Source organism: Rhinolophus ferrumequinum, chromosome 21, assembly GCF_004115265.2.
Source record: "Rhinolophus ferrumequinum isolate MPI-CBG mRhiFer1 chromosome 21, mRhiFer1_v1.p, whole genome shotgun sequence".
Lineage (NCBI taxonomy): Eukaryota > Metazoa > Chordata > Mammalia > Chiroptera > Rhinolophidae > Rhinolophus > Rhinolophus ferrumequinum.
The window spans coordinates 38,434,622-38,451,104 of NC_046304.1; the positions used below are offsets into that span (position 1 = coordinate 38,434,622).

A 16,483-nucleotide genomic window follows, 5' to 3' on the forward strand; every position below is an offset into this window, starting at 1 on the left:
CAGCCACTCTCATCAGGGCCAGACTGCGGTCAAGGTAGGGAGGTGGAAGGGGTGGGTGACCGGGTCTTTGGTTCGGGGGTGGGGCTTGTCCTGAGGTGCACAAACCCATCCCTGTGCAGTCCGGAGGGATGGTGGAGTTGGAGAACACCAGACCTTTCCATTGACTTCTGTATTGTCTGTTTGGGGCTACACTGGACGACTAGAAGGGGTGGGGCTACCTTATCTGGGGCGTGCAGGCAGGTGGTAGCCTCCCCCAGCCACCCTCCTTTCTAAGGCCGTGGAGCCAAGGTCACGTTTCCTCTCCCTGTCCAGCATCGCCCCCCCCCCCCAAACAGGTTTTCGCACTCTTAGTGCGCCAGGACACACCACGGCCTCACCCCCGACTCGTCGGAATGAGCCTGGAGGCGGGTGCGCAGGGAGGCGGGGGCGGGGAGGGGTAGCGGCCGGGGGGCGGGGCGACGGCTGAGGTGAGGGGCTGCGCACCGCCCCGGGATCAACACCGTTCTTGGTTCCGAGGGGGCGGCCCTGGGGGGTAGGGGCGGGAGCTCGGCCGGGGGCGGGGCCGTGGGTAGGGCTCCCGGGCGGGCGAGTGGGGGGCTGGGGCCCCAGTAGCTCAGCCAGAGTGCTGCGCAGCCAGCCAGTCCGCCTGTCAGGCCGCCTCCTCTCCAGCCTCCCGGCTTACTGCCCTGCGGCGCCCTGCCCTTCCTTATGCTGGCACCCCCAGTTCCAGAGACCGCGGTCCCCATGTCCCAGGCGGAGGCCGACCTGGCCCTGCGGCCTCCGCCCCCTCTCGCTGCCGCTGGGCCGCCCCGCCTCGGGCCCCTTCCTCGCCGGGCGCGCCGCTTCTCCGGGAAGGCTGAGCCCCGGCCGCGCTCTTCCCGTCTCAGCCGCCGCAGCTCAGTCGACTTGGGGCTGCTGAACTCTTGGTCTCAGCCAGCCTCACCCGTTCCGGAGCCCCCTGATCCTCCGGACTGCTCTGGTTCCGTCCTCGCCGGCAGCTCACCTCCTAATTCTGAAGAGCCCCCCGAGGGCACGTGGACTGGGGGAGCCCCGGTGAAGTCTTCAGACTCTGCATGTCCGGAGCTCGTGTGTTCCGCTGGAGGATCGGGGTCCCGGGAATCGCCGAGAGTCCCCGAAGCCGCGGCCCAGGAGCGGCGGCGTGAGCAGGAGGAAAAGGAGGACACGGAGACCCAGGCTGTGGCAACGTCCCCAGACGGTCGATACCTCAAATTTGATATCGAGATTGGACGTGGCTCGTTCAAGACGGTGTATCGAGGGCTGGACACCGATACCACAGTGGAGGTGGCGTGGTGTGAGCTGCAGGTGGGGCTGGGCGCCCCCTCAGTGGCATCTTGAGATGGGTCCCTTTGGATGTCTTGGGATGGAAGACCCAGGGGACAGCAACAAGGGAGGGATGTATTTTTCCAGTCAAATGTCCAGATACTCCTGCCCCCACTTGCTTTGATGGTCCATGGATCTGGCTGATCCTGGGCTGCAGAGAGAGAAACTAAGGCAGGTGGTGCGTGGTGGCTCCCCTATGGGTTTGGACATTCTCACCTTAAAGTCACCATACTCAACCCTGAGAGGTGGAAAGCAGGATGGGAAATTGGGTCTGGAGCCAGTTCAGGTCTGAGGGATGGCTGGCCTCACCACTTTCCCTAAGTCCCGAGACCCTCAACGTTATCCCGGTCCTCCTGCTCCCTCAACCTGGATCTTTACAGGAGGCTGGGATGATGGAAGCCAGGAGGTGGGGCAGGTTCCTCTCCACTTGTAGAAGATTTGGAGCTGTTATGGAAAGATGAGGCCCTCCCAGGCCCCTTGTGGAGCAGTCAGACTTCTGGACTTCTCTACAGTTAGGGGAGGGGGAGACGGGGAGCTCCAGCCCAGGTCTGAGTCCGGTTCTGCTGCTCATCCCACTGCCTACCTGGGCTCTTTCTTCCCAGACCCAAAGGCACAGAGCCCCTTGGGCTTTAGTGGGGTATTAGTTCCGAGGGCCTTCCTCCCATGGGGGAGAGGCCAGTTAAGTCTAGGCGAGCAGCTTCGTCTTCAGACTGGGGGACAGAGCCTGGGGGAAGGGTCCTTCCCTGGAGCCCTGGCACTGGGCTTGCCCCTTGCTCCTGCCAGTGCCGAGCCCAGGCTCTAGGCCAGGCAAGGAGTGACAGCCAAACTGGGAGGAGGGGGATATGGGAGGAAGGTGAGACTGGGGCGGGACGGCTATGGGGTAGGGGGCGGGCTCCTGGCTTCTGCCCCTTGATCCTTCCTCTCATTCCCTGTACCTCCCTCTGCAGCCCTCCCGCCTCCTGTCTGGTTTTAGCAGTTCTCAGTTTCTGAGGCCAACCCCCTTGCCGGCCCCAGTTCTCTGCCCGCCGTCTGCCCGCCCGCTGCCTGCCTGCTGCCTGCCCGCTGCCAGTCCCCGGGCGCCCCCTCCCGCCTCACGGCCGGCCAGGGCGGCCACAAAGGCGCTATTGAGCTCAGGGCTCTTGGACTGGGCTGCATAAAGAAGCTTGTGTCCAGAGGGGGGTCCAGGGGACGGCCCTAGGCTCAGGATGGGCGTGTCCTTGGAGCAGCCCGAGGGGGCGGACCTGGAATTCAGGGACTACAGCGGTTCGGGCGAGTGATCCCACCCACCCAGCCCCAACCGACAGCTTCCACCCTCACCTCTCCCAACCCCGCCTCCTGTGCCCCATACCCCTTTCCGTGGGGGTCCCGGGCCTGATAGACCTTGACCCCCATCCTCTACCCCACAGACTCGGAAACTGTCTCGAGCCGAGCGGCAGCGATTCTCGGAGGAGGTGGAGATGCTCAAGGGGCTGCAGCACCCCAACATCGTCCGCTTTTATGACTCGTGGAAGTCGGTGCTGAGGGGCCAGGTTTGCATCGTGCTGGTCACCGAACTCATGACCTCGGGCACGCTCAAGACGTGAGCTCTGCGCCTGGTGGTGCTGGGTGGTGGGAGGGCTGGTGGTGGGAGGTCCCCACTGCCTCTGGAACTTCTTCCAGGCTCCTCAAATTCTATAGCCAGGTCCAGCACCAGGCTGACTATCTCTCACCCACCTCTCCTGTGTCCCTGCCTAGGTGAATGGCGGGGTCCACTTAGCACTCCAGCCAAAACTTGGGCGTCTCCCCCATGCCTTCTCTCTCCACTCTGTGCATCCCCCTTCCCCTATGAGTCTCTCTCTAAGTCCCCCCTTACATCTCCGCACTCAGCTTTCACTGCCCCATGTATACCCCCACCTGGCTGCCAACTCACTGGTCTGGAGCCCTGCAGCGGCCCCCCTCAAAGGGCCTACCTGCCCTCCTTTCCAAGCTATACTATCTTCCTGCAGTTTGGGGGTTATCTCTCTCCATCGCAAAACTGACCTTATCACTCCCCTTCTTAAAAACCCTTCAAGATTTCCCATGGCCCTCAGGATAAAGTCCACACTCGCTAAACTGCTCACAGTCTTTTTTAGGATCCAGTCTAATCTTCAGCCTAAATTCCAGACAAACCAAATTCCCAGCACCTCCTCCCACCCTGTCCTGTGCTTGCTGTCTCTTTGCCTTTGAGCATGGTGTCCCCTCTGCCTGGAAAATCTCCATCTCTTCCCCTTTTCACCCTTGAACTCATCCTTCCAGACGCAACACAAAAGTTATTTCCTCTGTGTTATTTCCCCACGCCCCCCGGGCAGTTAGTCATCCTTTCCGGCTTCCATGGCACCTTGGCCTCCGCCTATAACCTCACTTCTACCTACCACACCTCCCGAGTTAGTTTCTCCCTGGATCCGGACCCGGGGTTAGAGGAATGCTGGCATAAGACGCTTAGGCAGCAGTGTGTGTGTGGGGGGCGGGGGGGCTAGGGGTAACTTCCCAGTGAGGGCTCCCTTCCTGCCGCGACCCTGGTTATGCGCCCTCCCCCAGATACCTGAGGCGGTTCCGCGAGATGAAGCCCCGAGTTCTTCAGCGCTGGAGCCGCCAAATCCTGCGGGGGCTTCATTTCCTACACTCCCGGGTACCCCCCATCCTGCACCGAGATCTCAAGTGCGACAACGTCTTTATCACGGGCCCTACCGGCTCTGTCAAGATCGGGGACCTGGGCCTGGCCACGCTCAAGCGGGCATCCTTTGCCAAGAGCGTCATTGGTGCGTCCCTTCAGAAAGGTCCTTGCTATTCCTACCTCCCCCACGTCAGAAGAGAGCCTGGGGCCCCCCTCCTCTCACGGAGTTAGAAGACTACGGGGAATATGGGGAGACCTATGGCATCCTCTCTCCCCCATACCGCGGTGGGGAAGGATCGGTCACTTGTATTCCAGAAATCGCGGGCTGCCTAGAGCCTATGGTATGCCCAAGGGGGCGGGGGAGGAACACGAAGCCAGAAGGGAGGCTCTGCAGCCTGATACCAGTTGTGAATCCTACAGGGACCCCGGAGTTCATGGCCCCGGAGATGTACGAGGAAAAGTATGATGAAGCTGTGGACGTGTACGCGTTTGGCATGTGCATGCTGGAGATGGCTACCTCCGAGTACCCTTACTCCGAGTGCCAGAACGCCGCACAAATCTACCGCAAGGTCACCTCGGTGAGAGGAGGCGGGGAGCGGAGGGAATTCCAGGTCCCCTCCCATTTTCCTGTCTCAAACAGCCCGCGGTCAATGCCCTTTCCCTTAATGAAAACAGGCTAGGCACAAAGACGCACTGGTTTACACTGAAGGATGTTGGATGCACACACGACCTCCTCCAGTACAAGCTATTTAGAATAATGATGTGTGTGGCGCTCCCTAGAGTTGACAAACGATTTCATTTCTAACCCCTCAGCCAATCCTTCCAGTTGTCTACCCACCCCCCACCCCCACCCGCATGGTGAGCAGGGCAAACATTCTGCCCAGGGTTTTACAAAAGAGAAAACTGGCTCAGAGGCAAACTTGTTCAAGGTCACACGGTGGATATGTGGGGGATCTCGGATTCAAAATCAAATCTTCCAGTAGCAGTCGCGGTGCTTTTGCGACTGCACCACGTGTTGCTGTCTCTGGCGAGAGTGTGTGTGTGTGTGTGTGTGTGTGTATGGAGGGGGGGGCGTGTCAAGCCGAGAGCTGGGGCGCAGAGTGCTGGAGTCTCATGTAACCCCTTCCCCCAGGGCATAAAGCCGAACAGCTTTTACAAGGTGAAGATGCCCGAGGTGAAGGAGATCATTGAAGGCTGCATCCGCACGGATAAGAATGAGAGGTGAGAGAGGGGCCCACGGGGGACTGGGGCGTGGGTTGCGGGGGCAGGTGGCGGCGGGTTTCAGCTCAACAATGCGTGCCTTCAGGTTCACCATCCAGGACCTTCTGGCCCATGCCTTCTTCCGCGAGGAGCGCGGCGTGCACGTGGAGCTGGCGGAGGAGGACGACGGTGAGAAGCCGGACCTCAAGCTCTGGCTGCGCATGGAGAACGCGCGGCGTGGGGGACGCCCACGGGACAATCAGGCCATCGAGTTCCTGTTTCAGCTGGGCCGGGACGCAGCTGAGGAGGTGGCGCAGGAGATGGTGAGCGGAGCCCAGACTGCTCGGCGGGTGGGCGTGTGAGGGGCGCAAAGGTGATGACAAAGGTCCCGATCCACTCTTCTCTGGCACCTATTGCCAGTGTCTCCCTGCCCCTGCCTCTTGAACACTGGCACGCACATCCTGTGTTCAACACGTTGAAGATTTCCTTTTCCAGAACAGACCCTGGGTCCGCCAACCTCCCACTTGACTTCCTGCTGACCCGATGTTCCTGGAATACCCTTTCCTCCAGTTTATCAACCTGTTTATTTTTTTTTCGTCTCCCACCCCACTTTGCCTTTTTTCTTTTTTTTTCCGCCATGCTCAGAACCGTCAATTTCAGGAAGCCTATTCCTCTAAAGTCAAAATTAAATGCTGCTTTTCGTTTCAACAGGTCCTCAGTTACAGGACCTATCACCATGAGTCTTGTTTTACACCAAGATATATTTCTGTTCTTCTCTGCTCTTAGACTGTAAACTCCTTGAGAGCAGAGACTGTGTTTTATTGATTTTTCTGTCTTTGACAGTGCTTGGCACATGGTAGGAGGTCATTAATAGCCCTTACGTACAAGGCTTAGAGCACTTTCACACGCATTTGATTGTTGTTACCAACCCTGCATGGAATGATTTTGTCCTGATTTATTGATGAGGAAGGGAAAGCTCAGAGAGGTTGAATATCTTGTCCAAGGTGCCAAGCAAGGAAGAGGCAGAGCTGGATGTAAACTCAGCCTTTTAAGTCCGATCACCCTGCCTCACCTCCTTTAGGTGTTCAGCAAAGCTTGTCGTTGAAATGAATAAGGAGATGATGAATGGAAGCTGGTAGGCTAGGAGAGGTATACACCGGAAGTAGAAGATGTGGGCGCAGAAGCTTGGGGGCTGGTTTAGGCAGGCCTGAGGGGGCAGGGAGAGAGTGTGAAATTTTCAATAGAAAAATGGCAGTTGAAAGGGTGGAGGTTTTCAATGGTGGGTCTGGGTCCAGAACCTGAGAGAGTATTTGAAATGTGGCAATAACAGCAGGTCTCCACAGCACTAACCTGAGATCAAATCCGGACCCATGACTTACAGGAATTCTCGACCTTGTTTGGGAGGCCGCCCTGTGCAGTTAGGATGTTGAGAAGAATCCCTAACTTCTACTCATTAGCTCCAGTAGTACCTGCACCCCAGTTATGACAACTAAAAAGTCTGCAAATATTGCCAAATGTCCCCCCCCCCTTTCCTCAGTTGAGAGCAACAGGTTTCACTGTATAACCATGAACTGGTTCCTTATTTCTAAAATGGGGTTGATAAGACCTGCGTCAGAAGGGCACTGCTAGGATTTAATGACGATGATGTGAGGAGTTAGTTTATGGTTATAATAGGTAACCAATAAATTTGGTTCCCTTCCTCCAATATCCTGGATGCCTCAAGAAAGATGGGTCTTTGAGGGGGGTCCCAAACTGTGTTCTTCACCCTCCCAACTCTAGGTGGCCCTGGGTTTAGTCTGTGAAGCTGATTACCAGCCAGTGGCCCGTGCAGTGCGTGAACGGGTGGCCGCTATCCAGCGAAAGCGTGAGAAACTGCGCAAAGCTAGGGAGTTGGAGGCTCTCCCCCCTGCGCCAGAACCCCCACCAGCAACTGTCCCCCTGGCTCCTGGTCTCCCCAGTGCTTTCCCCCCTGAGCCCGAGGAACCAGAGGCAGACCAGCACCAGCCCTTCCTCTTCCGCCATGCCAGCTATTCATCTACCACCTGTAAGTTACCTTTGACCTTGGGACCTAGGTCCCAGAACCCTTGGCCTTTGCCCCCCCACCCAGAAGTTCAACTCAGCAGCACTGTCACTTACCCTACCTTCCACATCAAGCCATGAAACTCCTTCTGGAAAACTCCAGGCCCTTCCTTGCTCAAGTAGCCCCCCTACTCTGCCACCACTCCCCTTTATTTCCCCTTTTTTGATCCCCTCCCTCCCCTACCAGCGGATTGCGAGACTGATGGCTACCTCAGCTCCTCCGGCTTCCTGGATGTCTCAGACCCTGCCCTTCATCCCCCTAGAGGGGTGCCATCCAGCCCCGATGAGTCCCATCTCCGCCTGCCCTCGGTGAGAGGGGGTCACATGGGGGGCTCCCAGCCATTCCAAGCCAATGACGTATCTCCCTTCTTGTGAAACCCAACCCCATGACCTGGCCCCGTGTCCCTGGAAATCCACCACTCGTCCTCATCTTCCTTGATTCCATCCCCCTAGTACCTTAGCATCCTTGAAACCAACTCCCTGGATCCCAACAATTATCTTCCCTTGATCTTATGAACGCATATCCTGTTTCAGGCTTTTGCCCTATCCATTCCACGTTCTGACCCTGGCAGTGAATTTTTCCCTGGAGACACGTAAGTTCTGGTATGAGTTGGGGTGCTAGCATGAGACATACGGAGCTCTGAGGTCCCAGTGTCCACTCTCGCACTCCTTCTGTCTCCTTTCTCTTTTGCAGCTATGTCTCAGATGCAGCATCAGGCCTTAGCGACTCGGGTGAAGGGATGGGACGGATGAGGAGACCCCCAGGGAGAAATCTCCGACGCAGACCCCGATCTCGGCTTCGGGTCACTAGTGTAAGGAAGGATCACAGGAGATGGGGAATAACCGTCAGGGCCAGGCAGGAACTGTCAGGTGGATGGGGGAGGTCAGCTAGAAAAGGGGAGTAGCAGTGTGTGATGTACCCAAGAGGCAGCCCCATTTCCAATACCAGACTCTAGGAGCAGGATCTGCTTCTCGGCAGTTCCAGTCTAGCTAGTAGTACATGACTGGAGTGGGGTGGGAATACATGATAAGGACAGAGGGCTTGACTTCCTCCCTTCTGCTGAATTTGAATCTGAAGGTCTCAGACCAGAATGACAGAGTGGTTGAGTGCCAGCTACAGACGCACAACAGCAAAATGGTGACCTTCCGATTTGATCTGGATGGGGACAGCCCGGAAGAGATTGCAGCTGCCATGGTGAGGGGGAGAGAGACGAGGACAGAGTGTTTGGGTCTGGGACAAGAGTCTCCCTCCTGATGGTCCCGGGGCTGAACTCCCCCGCCCCTTATCCAACAGCAAAGGTTTTTACAGCACTGATGGGCAGTCAGTGACACTGAAGACATCTCTGTCCTTGTTTTAGGGGAGATTTGTTTATCCAGTGAGGTTCGGAGCCTCAGCTAGAGAAATTTGAAACTAACATAGGGTATACACAAGTGTACAGTGAAGTACATGCTACATACGTGATACTGTGGCTGTAAGTAAAGGAGGGCTGGGGGCAGGAAGGGGAGAAAGTAGGTCTTGACAGATGGGTGGGAATGACAGTGAAGGGTGAAAAGGGCATGTCTAGTGGGGGTACTGAATAAGCAAAGGCATGGAAGTAGGGCGTGACTTGGAACATGGCGCTGGGAGGGCTTCCTGAGGAGACCACTAGAATTAAGGGTTTAGTAGGAGCCCTTCTGGAAGTGAGGTTGGGCATGTAGAGTGGGCCTGGATTACAGATGGTCTTAAGAGTTAGGTGAAGTGTAACATGGTGAGAATAGGTTTTAAGACCAATCTGCCATGGGATGTGGGAGGGGTGGAGGGGGTAGGGAATCCAGTTGGCAGGTGGGTACAAGAAGTCAGGTGTGGACTGGAGAGAATGGTTTATGGTGAGAGGGAGGAAGAAAAAAGGTGAATCTGAGGGTCATTTCAGGAAAATAAATTACTCTGCAATTCAGTAATTTATTGACATAGTAAAGTGCACATAGTAGATGCTCAATAAATGGTTGCTGTGTTGATATGATAGGACATTAGGGAGAGGGGACATCAAGGGCGACTTGTAGCTTATAGGAACTAATGGGAGTAGACCATCAAAGGAGAGAGGAAGTTAGAAATGAAAGTAGGCTTTTTAAGGGGTCATAGTGAGCTTCAATGACAGAGGGACAGGCAAGAGAAGAGGCTCCATAGGAGCAGGATATGGGTCAGGCAGGGCTAGAGAGTTGTCAGTACAGTATCGGGAGTGAAGGGAGATGGGCCTGCAAAACCAGAGGCATAGAGAGCCTGAGAGTGTGTCTTGGTGGCTACCCACAGTTCTGGAATGGGAGGAGGGATAGGTCATCGAAGGACACAGAGATGGAGTCTGAGAGGCAGAAGAAGCCCCAAAAGATGTTAGTAAAAACTGAGTGAGAAGAGAGTTTCAAGGAGGTGACATAGGGTGAAGTCGGAGGCAAGGTCAGGCTGGCTTTTGTCAGTGGAGTGAGGGTGGTGGCTGCCAGCCTCTGGGGTGAAGGAGGAAAGGGAATGGGAGAAATTTCAGGCCTCAGGAACTCTCTCCTGAAAAGCTTCTCCCATCGTGTCATTCAGCTTGTACCCAGGACAAAGACAAAGTATCTCTTGGCACACAAGCCTATCACCTTCTGTCAAACTACTTGACCCTTCCAGAATCTTTCCTCCAACCACACTGGTTTCTGAATGGTCCTCTGAAGAGGCTGGGCACCTTTCCACTTCACTTCTGCCTCCATCTGCTCAGAGGTCACTCGCCGTTAGAGCCTTCTCTACTGGGCTTTCAAGCCTACATAGATCCCAGACACCCACAGTGCCCCTGCTCCCTGAACCCAGGATCCACTGCCCTCTTTTCCCTCCTTACCAGACCATCCTCCGCTCCTTTGCAGCAGAATTCTCCTGACACTTAAATTTGATCTTGTTGCTTTTGCCCTCAAATCTTTCCTGGATATTTGTAGTTACAGAGTAAGGTCCAAATTCTGGAACATGGCCTGTATAAGTCCTAGCGCTCTCAGTTATATGTAAGTCTGCACTATTTTGTGAATGTGTCATGCCTTTTCGTGCCTCAGAGCTATTTATTACTCATGCTGTTCTCTCTGCCTGCACTGCCCTTTTCTCCCTGATGAACAGCATGGAACAGAGGGAAGGGTGGACTTTCACGTAAGACCTGAGTTCAAATTTCACTGTTATTTACTAATTCAGTGAACTTGGGCAAGTTTCCTAACCTCTCTGACCCTTGGTTGCTCATCAGTAAAATGCAGGTGATAATACTTAATTTGCAAAGATATTCTGATACATAATTTAGGAGACATGATATAATACATATGAGAAAGGAAATGACATAATATAATATAATGTATGAGAAGTGTCCACACACGTTAGGTCCTCAATAAAGGGTTGCTTTTATTACTCATCCTTCAAGGTTCAGCTCTGTGACACCATCATCCCAGCTTCCCGTCTCCCTCAGGCTGGTATGACCTGCTGTCTCTCTTTGGAACAGCATTTTAAAAAATTTTAGTTAAAGAACACGTAACATAAAATTTGCCATCTTACCCATTTTTAAGTGTACAGTTCATGAACATTAAGTATATTCACATTGTTGTGAAACAGATCTCCAGAACTTTCTCATCTTGCAAATCTGAAATTCTGTACCCATTACACAACAACTCTCTGTTTCCCACTCCTAGAATAGTATTTTTATCCATCCCTGAATCATAAATACCTTACGTACCATGGGCTGACTTGCAATATATTGAGTTTTGTATATATATATATATATGTCTCTTCCACTAGATTTTGGGCTTCGTCAGGGCCAGGAGCTTGTCTTATGCTTCCCTGTAATCCTCACAATATGTAGCAAAATGCCTGGCATATAGTACGTGCTCAATAAGTGTTTGTGGAATTGAATGTTACAGTTCATTTTTTGCCTTATTTTGATTGAACTTTGTGTGTGTGGGGGGGCTGTGTGGTATACGTTATAAGGCCTATGAGAGCGGGAATTGTGTCCAAAAGCATGAGGCAACGGTGGAAAGAACTTAGGCTTTGGCTTTAGACAGATCTGGGTGCAAATCCTGTGATCTTGGGCAGGCTGAACTTAACCTCTTTGAGCACTGGCTATCTTAACTCTATAATACAGACCCCAGACAGCTGTTGTTGGTGTTAAATGTGATAATATATGTAAAGCCGCTGGGATATACATGCAGCCGATAAATGTTAGCTCCTTTCCTCTAAGCTGTATTTCTCCTTCCACCACACAGTGCCTGGCACACAGTAGGTATTTACTAAATACTTGTTTTAGGTTGGTGGTTGGCAGGAGAGGTAGTGTGAGGGGCTGGGTTTTAAAGATCTGAGCAGGGGGAGAGGGATGAGTGGGATAACTGAGCCCTCCCTCCCCTTCCTGCTGACCTTTGCCAGGTGTATAATGAGTTCATTCTGCCTTCGGAGCGAGCCGGATTCCTGAGCCGGATTCGGGAGATCATCCAGCGAGTAGAGACCCTGTTGAAGAGAGATATTGGCCCTGTGGAGGCTGCTGAAGACCCCCTGAGCCCCCAGGTCAGACCCCTCTGGATACCTCCAGGGAGAATGGACTCTGCTCCAGGCTTCACGACTCTCTGCCTGATCAGCTGCCTGGGATCTAACTTCTCTTCATCTCTGGGAACCTAAAAACAGTGGCTCTTAGCCCATTTGAGAATCTGATGAAAGCCATGGACCCTTGTTCTAGAAAAATGTGTTCAGTGCATACTTTTCTTTTAACTCATCATTTTGAAATTTCAGACTTACAGAAAGAAGTTGCAAGAATTGTGCAAAGAACTCCTAAATACTCTTTACCTAGATTTGCCAATAGTGTTTTGCTACGTTAGCTTTCTCTTGCTCTCTTTCCCTTCTCTATATTATAGTGTGTGCACCTGTTATTTTCTGAACCACTTGAGTGAGTTGCAGACATCATGCCCCTTTATCTCTAAATAATTTCAGCAAATACACCTTTGAATTCCTTGAAACTCATTTATGGACTCCTAGAGGTCCATGAGTCCTAGCTTAAGGACACCAGTCTGAAACCTTCCATCTAAGACTTGGCTCTTCCCCACTCACTGTGGGCCCCCTTCTGTCCCTCAGGAGGAGCCAACACCATTGCCTGCCCTCCCAGGCCCCTTCCCCACCCCATCCAGTGGTATGTACTGATTTCTGTCCCTATTCATCCCGACCTTTGGTTGCTCCTGGGAAGGGCGCAGGGAAGGGAGGACTGGAATCTCAACACACCCTCCTCCCCAGCAGAGCTCCAGAGCAGCACCTCCCAGGAGCAGAGCAGCTGGGCGGCCTTCTCCACCTCCCCATCTTCTGGAAACCCCTTGTCTCCTGGAAACCCATTTTCTCCGGAAACCCCTGTTTCCCCAAGTCCCATCTTCCCCATCACTTCTCCCCCTGGGCATCCCAGCTCCTCCACATTCTCCCCAATTTCTTCCCAGATCTCAAATCTCTCTTCACAACCCCCCAGCTCTCCACTTCCATTCTCCCCCAGTGCATCCCAGTTTCCATTCCCATCCTCTCAGTTTCCGCAGAGTTCTCCCCTCCCTAGTTCACCCGCCTTCTCTCCTAGTTCTTCCCAGGTCATTCTTGCGCCTCCTCCCTTTCCTTCACGCCCCTCTCCTGCTTCCCTCCCCTCCAGCACTACAGCCCCACTCCTCTCCCTGGCTAGTGCCTTCTCACTGGCTGTGATGACTGTGGCCCAGTCCTTGCTGTCCCCCTCACCTGGGCTCCTTTCCCAGCCTCCTCCAGCCCCTCCTGGTCTCTTCCCGAGCCTGCCCCCTCCCACTGCCCTCCTTGCTCCTTGTGGCCAGGAGAGGCCTTCACCTCTGACAGCTGAGACGGAGAGTGAGGTGAGTAGGAAACCAAAAGGGATGATTGGGGCGGGAGCTCCATTCTTGATGATTTCCTCATGGATCCACACTTTGTAGGCATCCCCAAATCCGGCTCGGCCACTCCTGGCTGAAGCGAGACTGGCGCCCATCTCTGAAGGTGAGGCCTCTGAGCCCTCACCTTGCCCTGCCCGTCATCCTCAGGCTACTTTATATCTTGCCACTGATTTCTCTCCCTCCTTCCATGACTCCATCCTTGTGTCTCTACAGAGGGAAAGCCCCAGCTTGTCGGGCGTTTCCAAGTGACATCATCCAAGGAACCAGCTGAGCCTCTTCCCCTGCCATCGACACCCCCAACTCTTTCTGGTCCCCTGAAGCCTCCCACGCCTCGGCTGACCTCAGAGAGCTCAGACACAGAGGATAGTGCTGGAAGTGTGCCAGAGGCCAGGGAGGCTCTGGCCGAAAGTGACCGTGCAGCCGAGGGCTTGGGGGCTGGAGTAGAGGAAGGGGACAGTGGGAAGGAACCCCGAGTCGGGGACAGTCCCCCACCCCTGAGCCATCCCAGCCCGGTGTGGATGAACTACTCCTACAGCAGCCTGTGTCTGAGCAGTGAGGAATCAGAGAGCAGTGGGGAGGATGAGGAATTCTGGGCTGAGCTGCAGAGTCTTCGGCAGAAGTGAGTCTGGGGAGGATGGAGGACAAGAGGCGGACTTGGGAGAGCAAAGTGTGTGGCCAGCCCTCTCATGCTCCTGGTGCATCCTCAGGCACTTATCAGAGGTAGAGGCATTACAGACACTACAGAAAAAGGAAATCGAGGACTTGTACAGCAGGCTTGGGAAGCAGCCTCCACCGGGTATTGTGGCCCCGGCTGCTATGCTGTCCAGCCGCCAGCGCCGCCTCTCCAAGGGCAGTTTCCCCACCTCCAGACGCAATAGCCTGCAGCGCTCTGAGCCCCCAGGCCCTGGTGAGACTGCCGTTGCCCAGCTCCCATCTTTCCCGAGTCCCCTTCCCTAGTGATCCAGCTTTCTCCAGGCCCTGGGGGTCTGTCTTTGGTTTGTGGGGGAATAGCCCCCTCTTCCCGTGGCCCCTTCCCTCACTCAGTGCTCTCCCTCCCCATCCTGCACCCAGGCATCATTCGAAGGAACTCCCTGAGTGGCAGCAGCACCGGCTCCCAGGAGCAGCGGGCAAGCAAGGGGGTGACATTCGCCGGGGATGTTGGCAGGATGGTGAGGGCGGGCCCAAGGGAGGGCGAGCCCAGGGAATGGGAACTGGCTGCAGCTTCACCCTCCTCCCACCCTGGAGGTTTCTTCAGTGCTTTTTCTTTTCCCTCCAGTGAATTCCGAACCGGAGCCATGTGTCAATCCCACACCAGGGAGCTCGTGCTCTCAGAACCTGCTGACCAACACAACTCTGCAAGGAAGACCTCAGCACTGAGGGCGTAAAAGTCCAGAGGGACATGGAGAGTGGAGTTCCATTATAGGGAAGAGCCAAATATTGGCTGCAACTATTTGCTGTGTGTGGGTGTAAGTTCTGCAGCCTCCCATCTTCATACCTGCCACCTCCCCAGCCAAGAGTCAACCACTAAGCAATCCCACCAAAGTGCAGATGCTTCCAGAAGGCACACTCCCAGCTGGGCAAGTGGAGAGGGTGTTCTCACACTAGAATTAGTAGCAGCAAATAAAAATGCTGGAAACTAGGACTCTGAATTTGTATGTCGGGCCTTAAAATAACGGCAAAGGCTTGTGGGATAAGGGGAGGATTTAAAAGGAACTCTCCTCTCATAATGGGAGGTAGAGGTGGACGCTGCCCAGCCTGGTTTCCTACCAGCAGTTCATGAGGAAACTGCAAGGTCAGTGATCCACCTCACCAAGCTAAGATCCCATCCCGACTCCACCTACACAGGCAGCCCCAGTGAAAGTTAAGAAAATGAAAGCTGCTTGTCCCTCATCCTTCATCTACCTCTCTCTAATGGTGGGAAAAGGCAGTCAAGTTGGAGTAGTGTGTTGTTGTTGAGGGTAGAGGACAGAAGAGTGACCTTCCCCCAAGATGTGGTTCAGTCTCAAACAGCCCAGTGACCCACCATGATCTCTCCCTTAAATCAGGTGGAAAGATCGCATGGAAAAAGTAATTCTAGTTAAACATTTACAGCTCCCTGGGGCAATGCCATTGCTGCAGTTACTGCCTGTGGAGCTTTCCAGCGTGAAGTGTCAGCCCCAACACACCAACTGACTCCAAGAGAGATGACACAAGTTTATTCTCAACCTGACCCCGTGTTTCCCATGGGCTTCAATACTGCACAGAGCTGCCACAACCACTCCCCTAACAGCCCACCTCTTCTCCTTCCTCCCACACCCTGGGAGGTGAAGGGGATAAACCACAAAGCCAGAAAGCTTGGGAAAAGCCAAAGTTGGATACCTTTCAAACAAGAAAACAAACTACAAGAAGGGCTCAGCCACCACACGGAGAGTGTGAGGTGGGCAGTGTTCCCTTGATGATGGCCAAATGCATAAATCCCTGGCTGCTTGGGCTCAGTCATCGTCCCAGTTTAGTACGATGGCCAGCGATGCTGTGAGCAGGCTTCAGTTTCTACGGGGTCACGGGTCATCATCCGTCACGTGAAGGGGCTCCAGCAGGTAGATGTGCGATGCCCATCTGGATCAGGGTCCTGATGCCCTTGCAACAGCTCGGGCTCGAGCAGCTTTGACTTCATCCTCCAGCTCATCTAGGAAACGCTCCTGGGACACCGAGTAGAAGGTGTAACCATCTGGGGAGGTGGGTTCAGGAAACCACTTGGAATATGCACATTCCCTTTTGCTAGACTTGCTTCCACCACCGTTGCCGCTCTCTCATTTTCCCAAATCAGTGATTTGATCTACTCTCTGCTCTTTCGAGCCTGACCCCGACTCCATTATTAAAGAGATATATTGAAAGAGCATCTTAAATGACAAAGTATGATACATTAAACGCTTGGCTCAGCGTTAGACTATCACTGCTCGGGCTCTCTCCCACCCCCACATTGCCCTCCTACCCGCCTCTGGTCCCTTCCCTTGCCCCCATATGCGGTCTCCCGAATCTACAGTCCAGATGGATACAAATAGCTAACACCAGGGCCCCGATGCCCAGGCCGGTCACGATATTTCGGGTCCGCCGCTGTGGCAGCGTCTTCTGCCACTGGGAGAGCTGCACCTGCCGCATGAATTGCAGCTGCGCGGGAGTCAGCTTCTCCCGAGTCGGGTCGATGCGCTGGGCCAGAGGGGCCTTCCCACACTTAGCATCGACAGAATCACCAGACCCCGGAGACGCCATATTGCCGCTCCGCCCGTCGCAGTCCCGGAACGCGGAGCTTGCTGGGAATAGACCTTGGCCGCCGCCGCGGGGGACACTGGGAATTGTAGTCGC

At 54.4% G+C, this 16,483-nt stretch overlaps 2 protein-coding genes across 4 annotated transcripts; one reads left to right on the top strand and one right to left on the bottom strand.

Annotated features, from left to right (window-relative positions):
- Positions 1-505: 505 nt before the first annotated feature.
- On the top strand, positions 506-15,174 carry WNK4 (WNK lysine deficient protein kinase 4). Of its 3 annotated transcripts, none has more exons than XM_033091124.1 (19): positions 506-1,323; positions 2,748-2,920; positions 3,898-4,118; positions 4,394-4,551; positions 5,106-5,194; positions 5,280-5,496; positions 6,953-7,217; positions 7,440-7,561; positions 7,787-7,845; positions 7,947-8,064; positions 8,331-8,447; positions 11,646-11,783; positions 12,345-12,399; positions 12,501-13,105; positions 13,184-13,244; positions 13,355-13,760; positions 13,849-14,048; positions 14,213-14,310; positions 14,418-15,174. In XM_033091124.1, the coding sequence occupies exons 1-19, from the start codon at positions 709-711 to the stop codon at positions 14,418-14,420; spliced, it is 3,720 nt and encodes a 1,239-aa protein (XP_032947015.1). In that variant the 5' UTR covers positions 506-708; the 3' UTR covers positions 14,421-15,174. The 3 variants fall into 3 exon arrangements, with proteins under 3 accessions (XP_032947015.1, XP_032947016.1, XP_032947017.1); XM_033091125.1 differs by having other exon boundaries at positions 507-1,323; positions 12,504-13,105; XM_033091126.1 differs by lacking the exon at positions 506-1,323 and adding an exon at positions 2,289-2,610.
- A 140-nt stretch (positions 15,175-15,314) lies between these two features.
- LOC117013732 (cytochrome c oxidase assembly factor 3 homolog, mitochondrial) lies at positions 15,315-16,438 on the bottom strand. The gene is made up of 2 exons (XM_033091127.1): positions 16,177-16,438; positions 15,315-15,848 (listed from the first exon to the last, which is right to left on the bottom strand). The coding sequence occupies exons 1-2, from the start codon at positions 16,388-16,390 to the stop codon at positions 15,742-15,744; spliced, it is 321 nt and encodes a 106-aa protein (XP_032947018.1). The 5' UTR covers positions 16,391-16,438; the 3' UTR covers positions 15,315-15,741.
- Between the last annotated feature and the right edge of the window lie 45 nt (positions 16,439-16,483).

What these genes read in the sequence shown, in the direction of transcription:
- WNK4 (XM_033091124.1), top strand. Translation starts at nt 709, where the DNA reads ATGCTGGCACCCCCAGTTCCAGAGACCGCGGTCCCCATGTCCCAGGCG. An exon ending in CAGCTATTCATCTACCACCT is followed by an intron (nt 7,218 to 7,439) that starts GTAAGTTACCTT and finishes CTCCCCTACCAG; the next exon opens with CGGATTGCGAGACTGATGGC. An exon ending in CTTCCCCACCCCATCCAGTG is followed by an intron (nt 12,400 to 12,500) that starts GTATGTACTGAT and finishes CCTCCTCCCCAG; the next exon opens with CAGAGCTCCAGAGCAGCACC.
- LOC117013732 (XM_033091127.1), bottom strand. Translation starts at nt 16,390, where the DNA reads ATGGCGTCTCCGGGGTCTGGTGATTCTGTCGATGCTAAGTGTGGGAAG. An exon ending in GGCCCTGGTGTTAGCTATTT is followed by an intron (nt 15,849 to 16,176) that starts GTATCCATCTGG and finishes CCACCTCCCCAG; the next exon opens with ATGGTTACACCTTCTACTCG.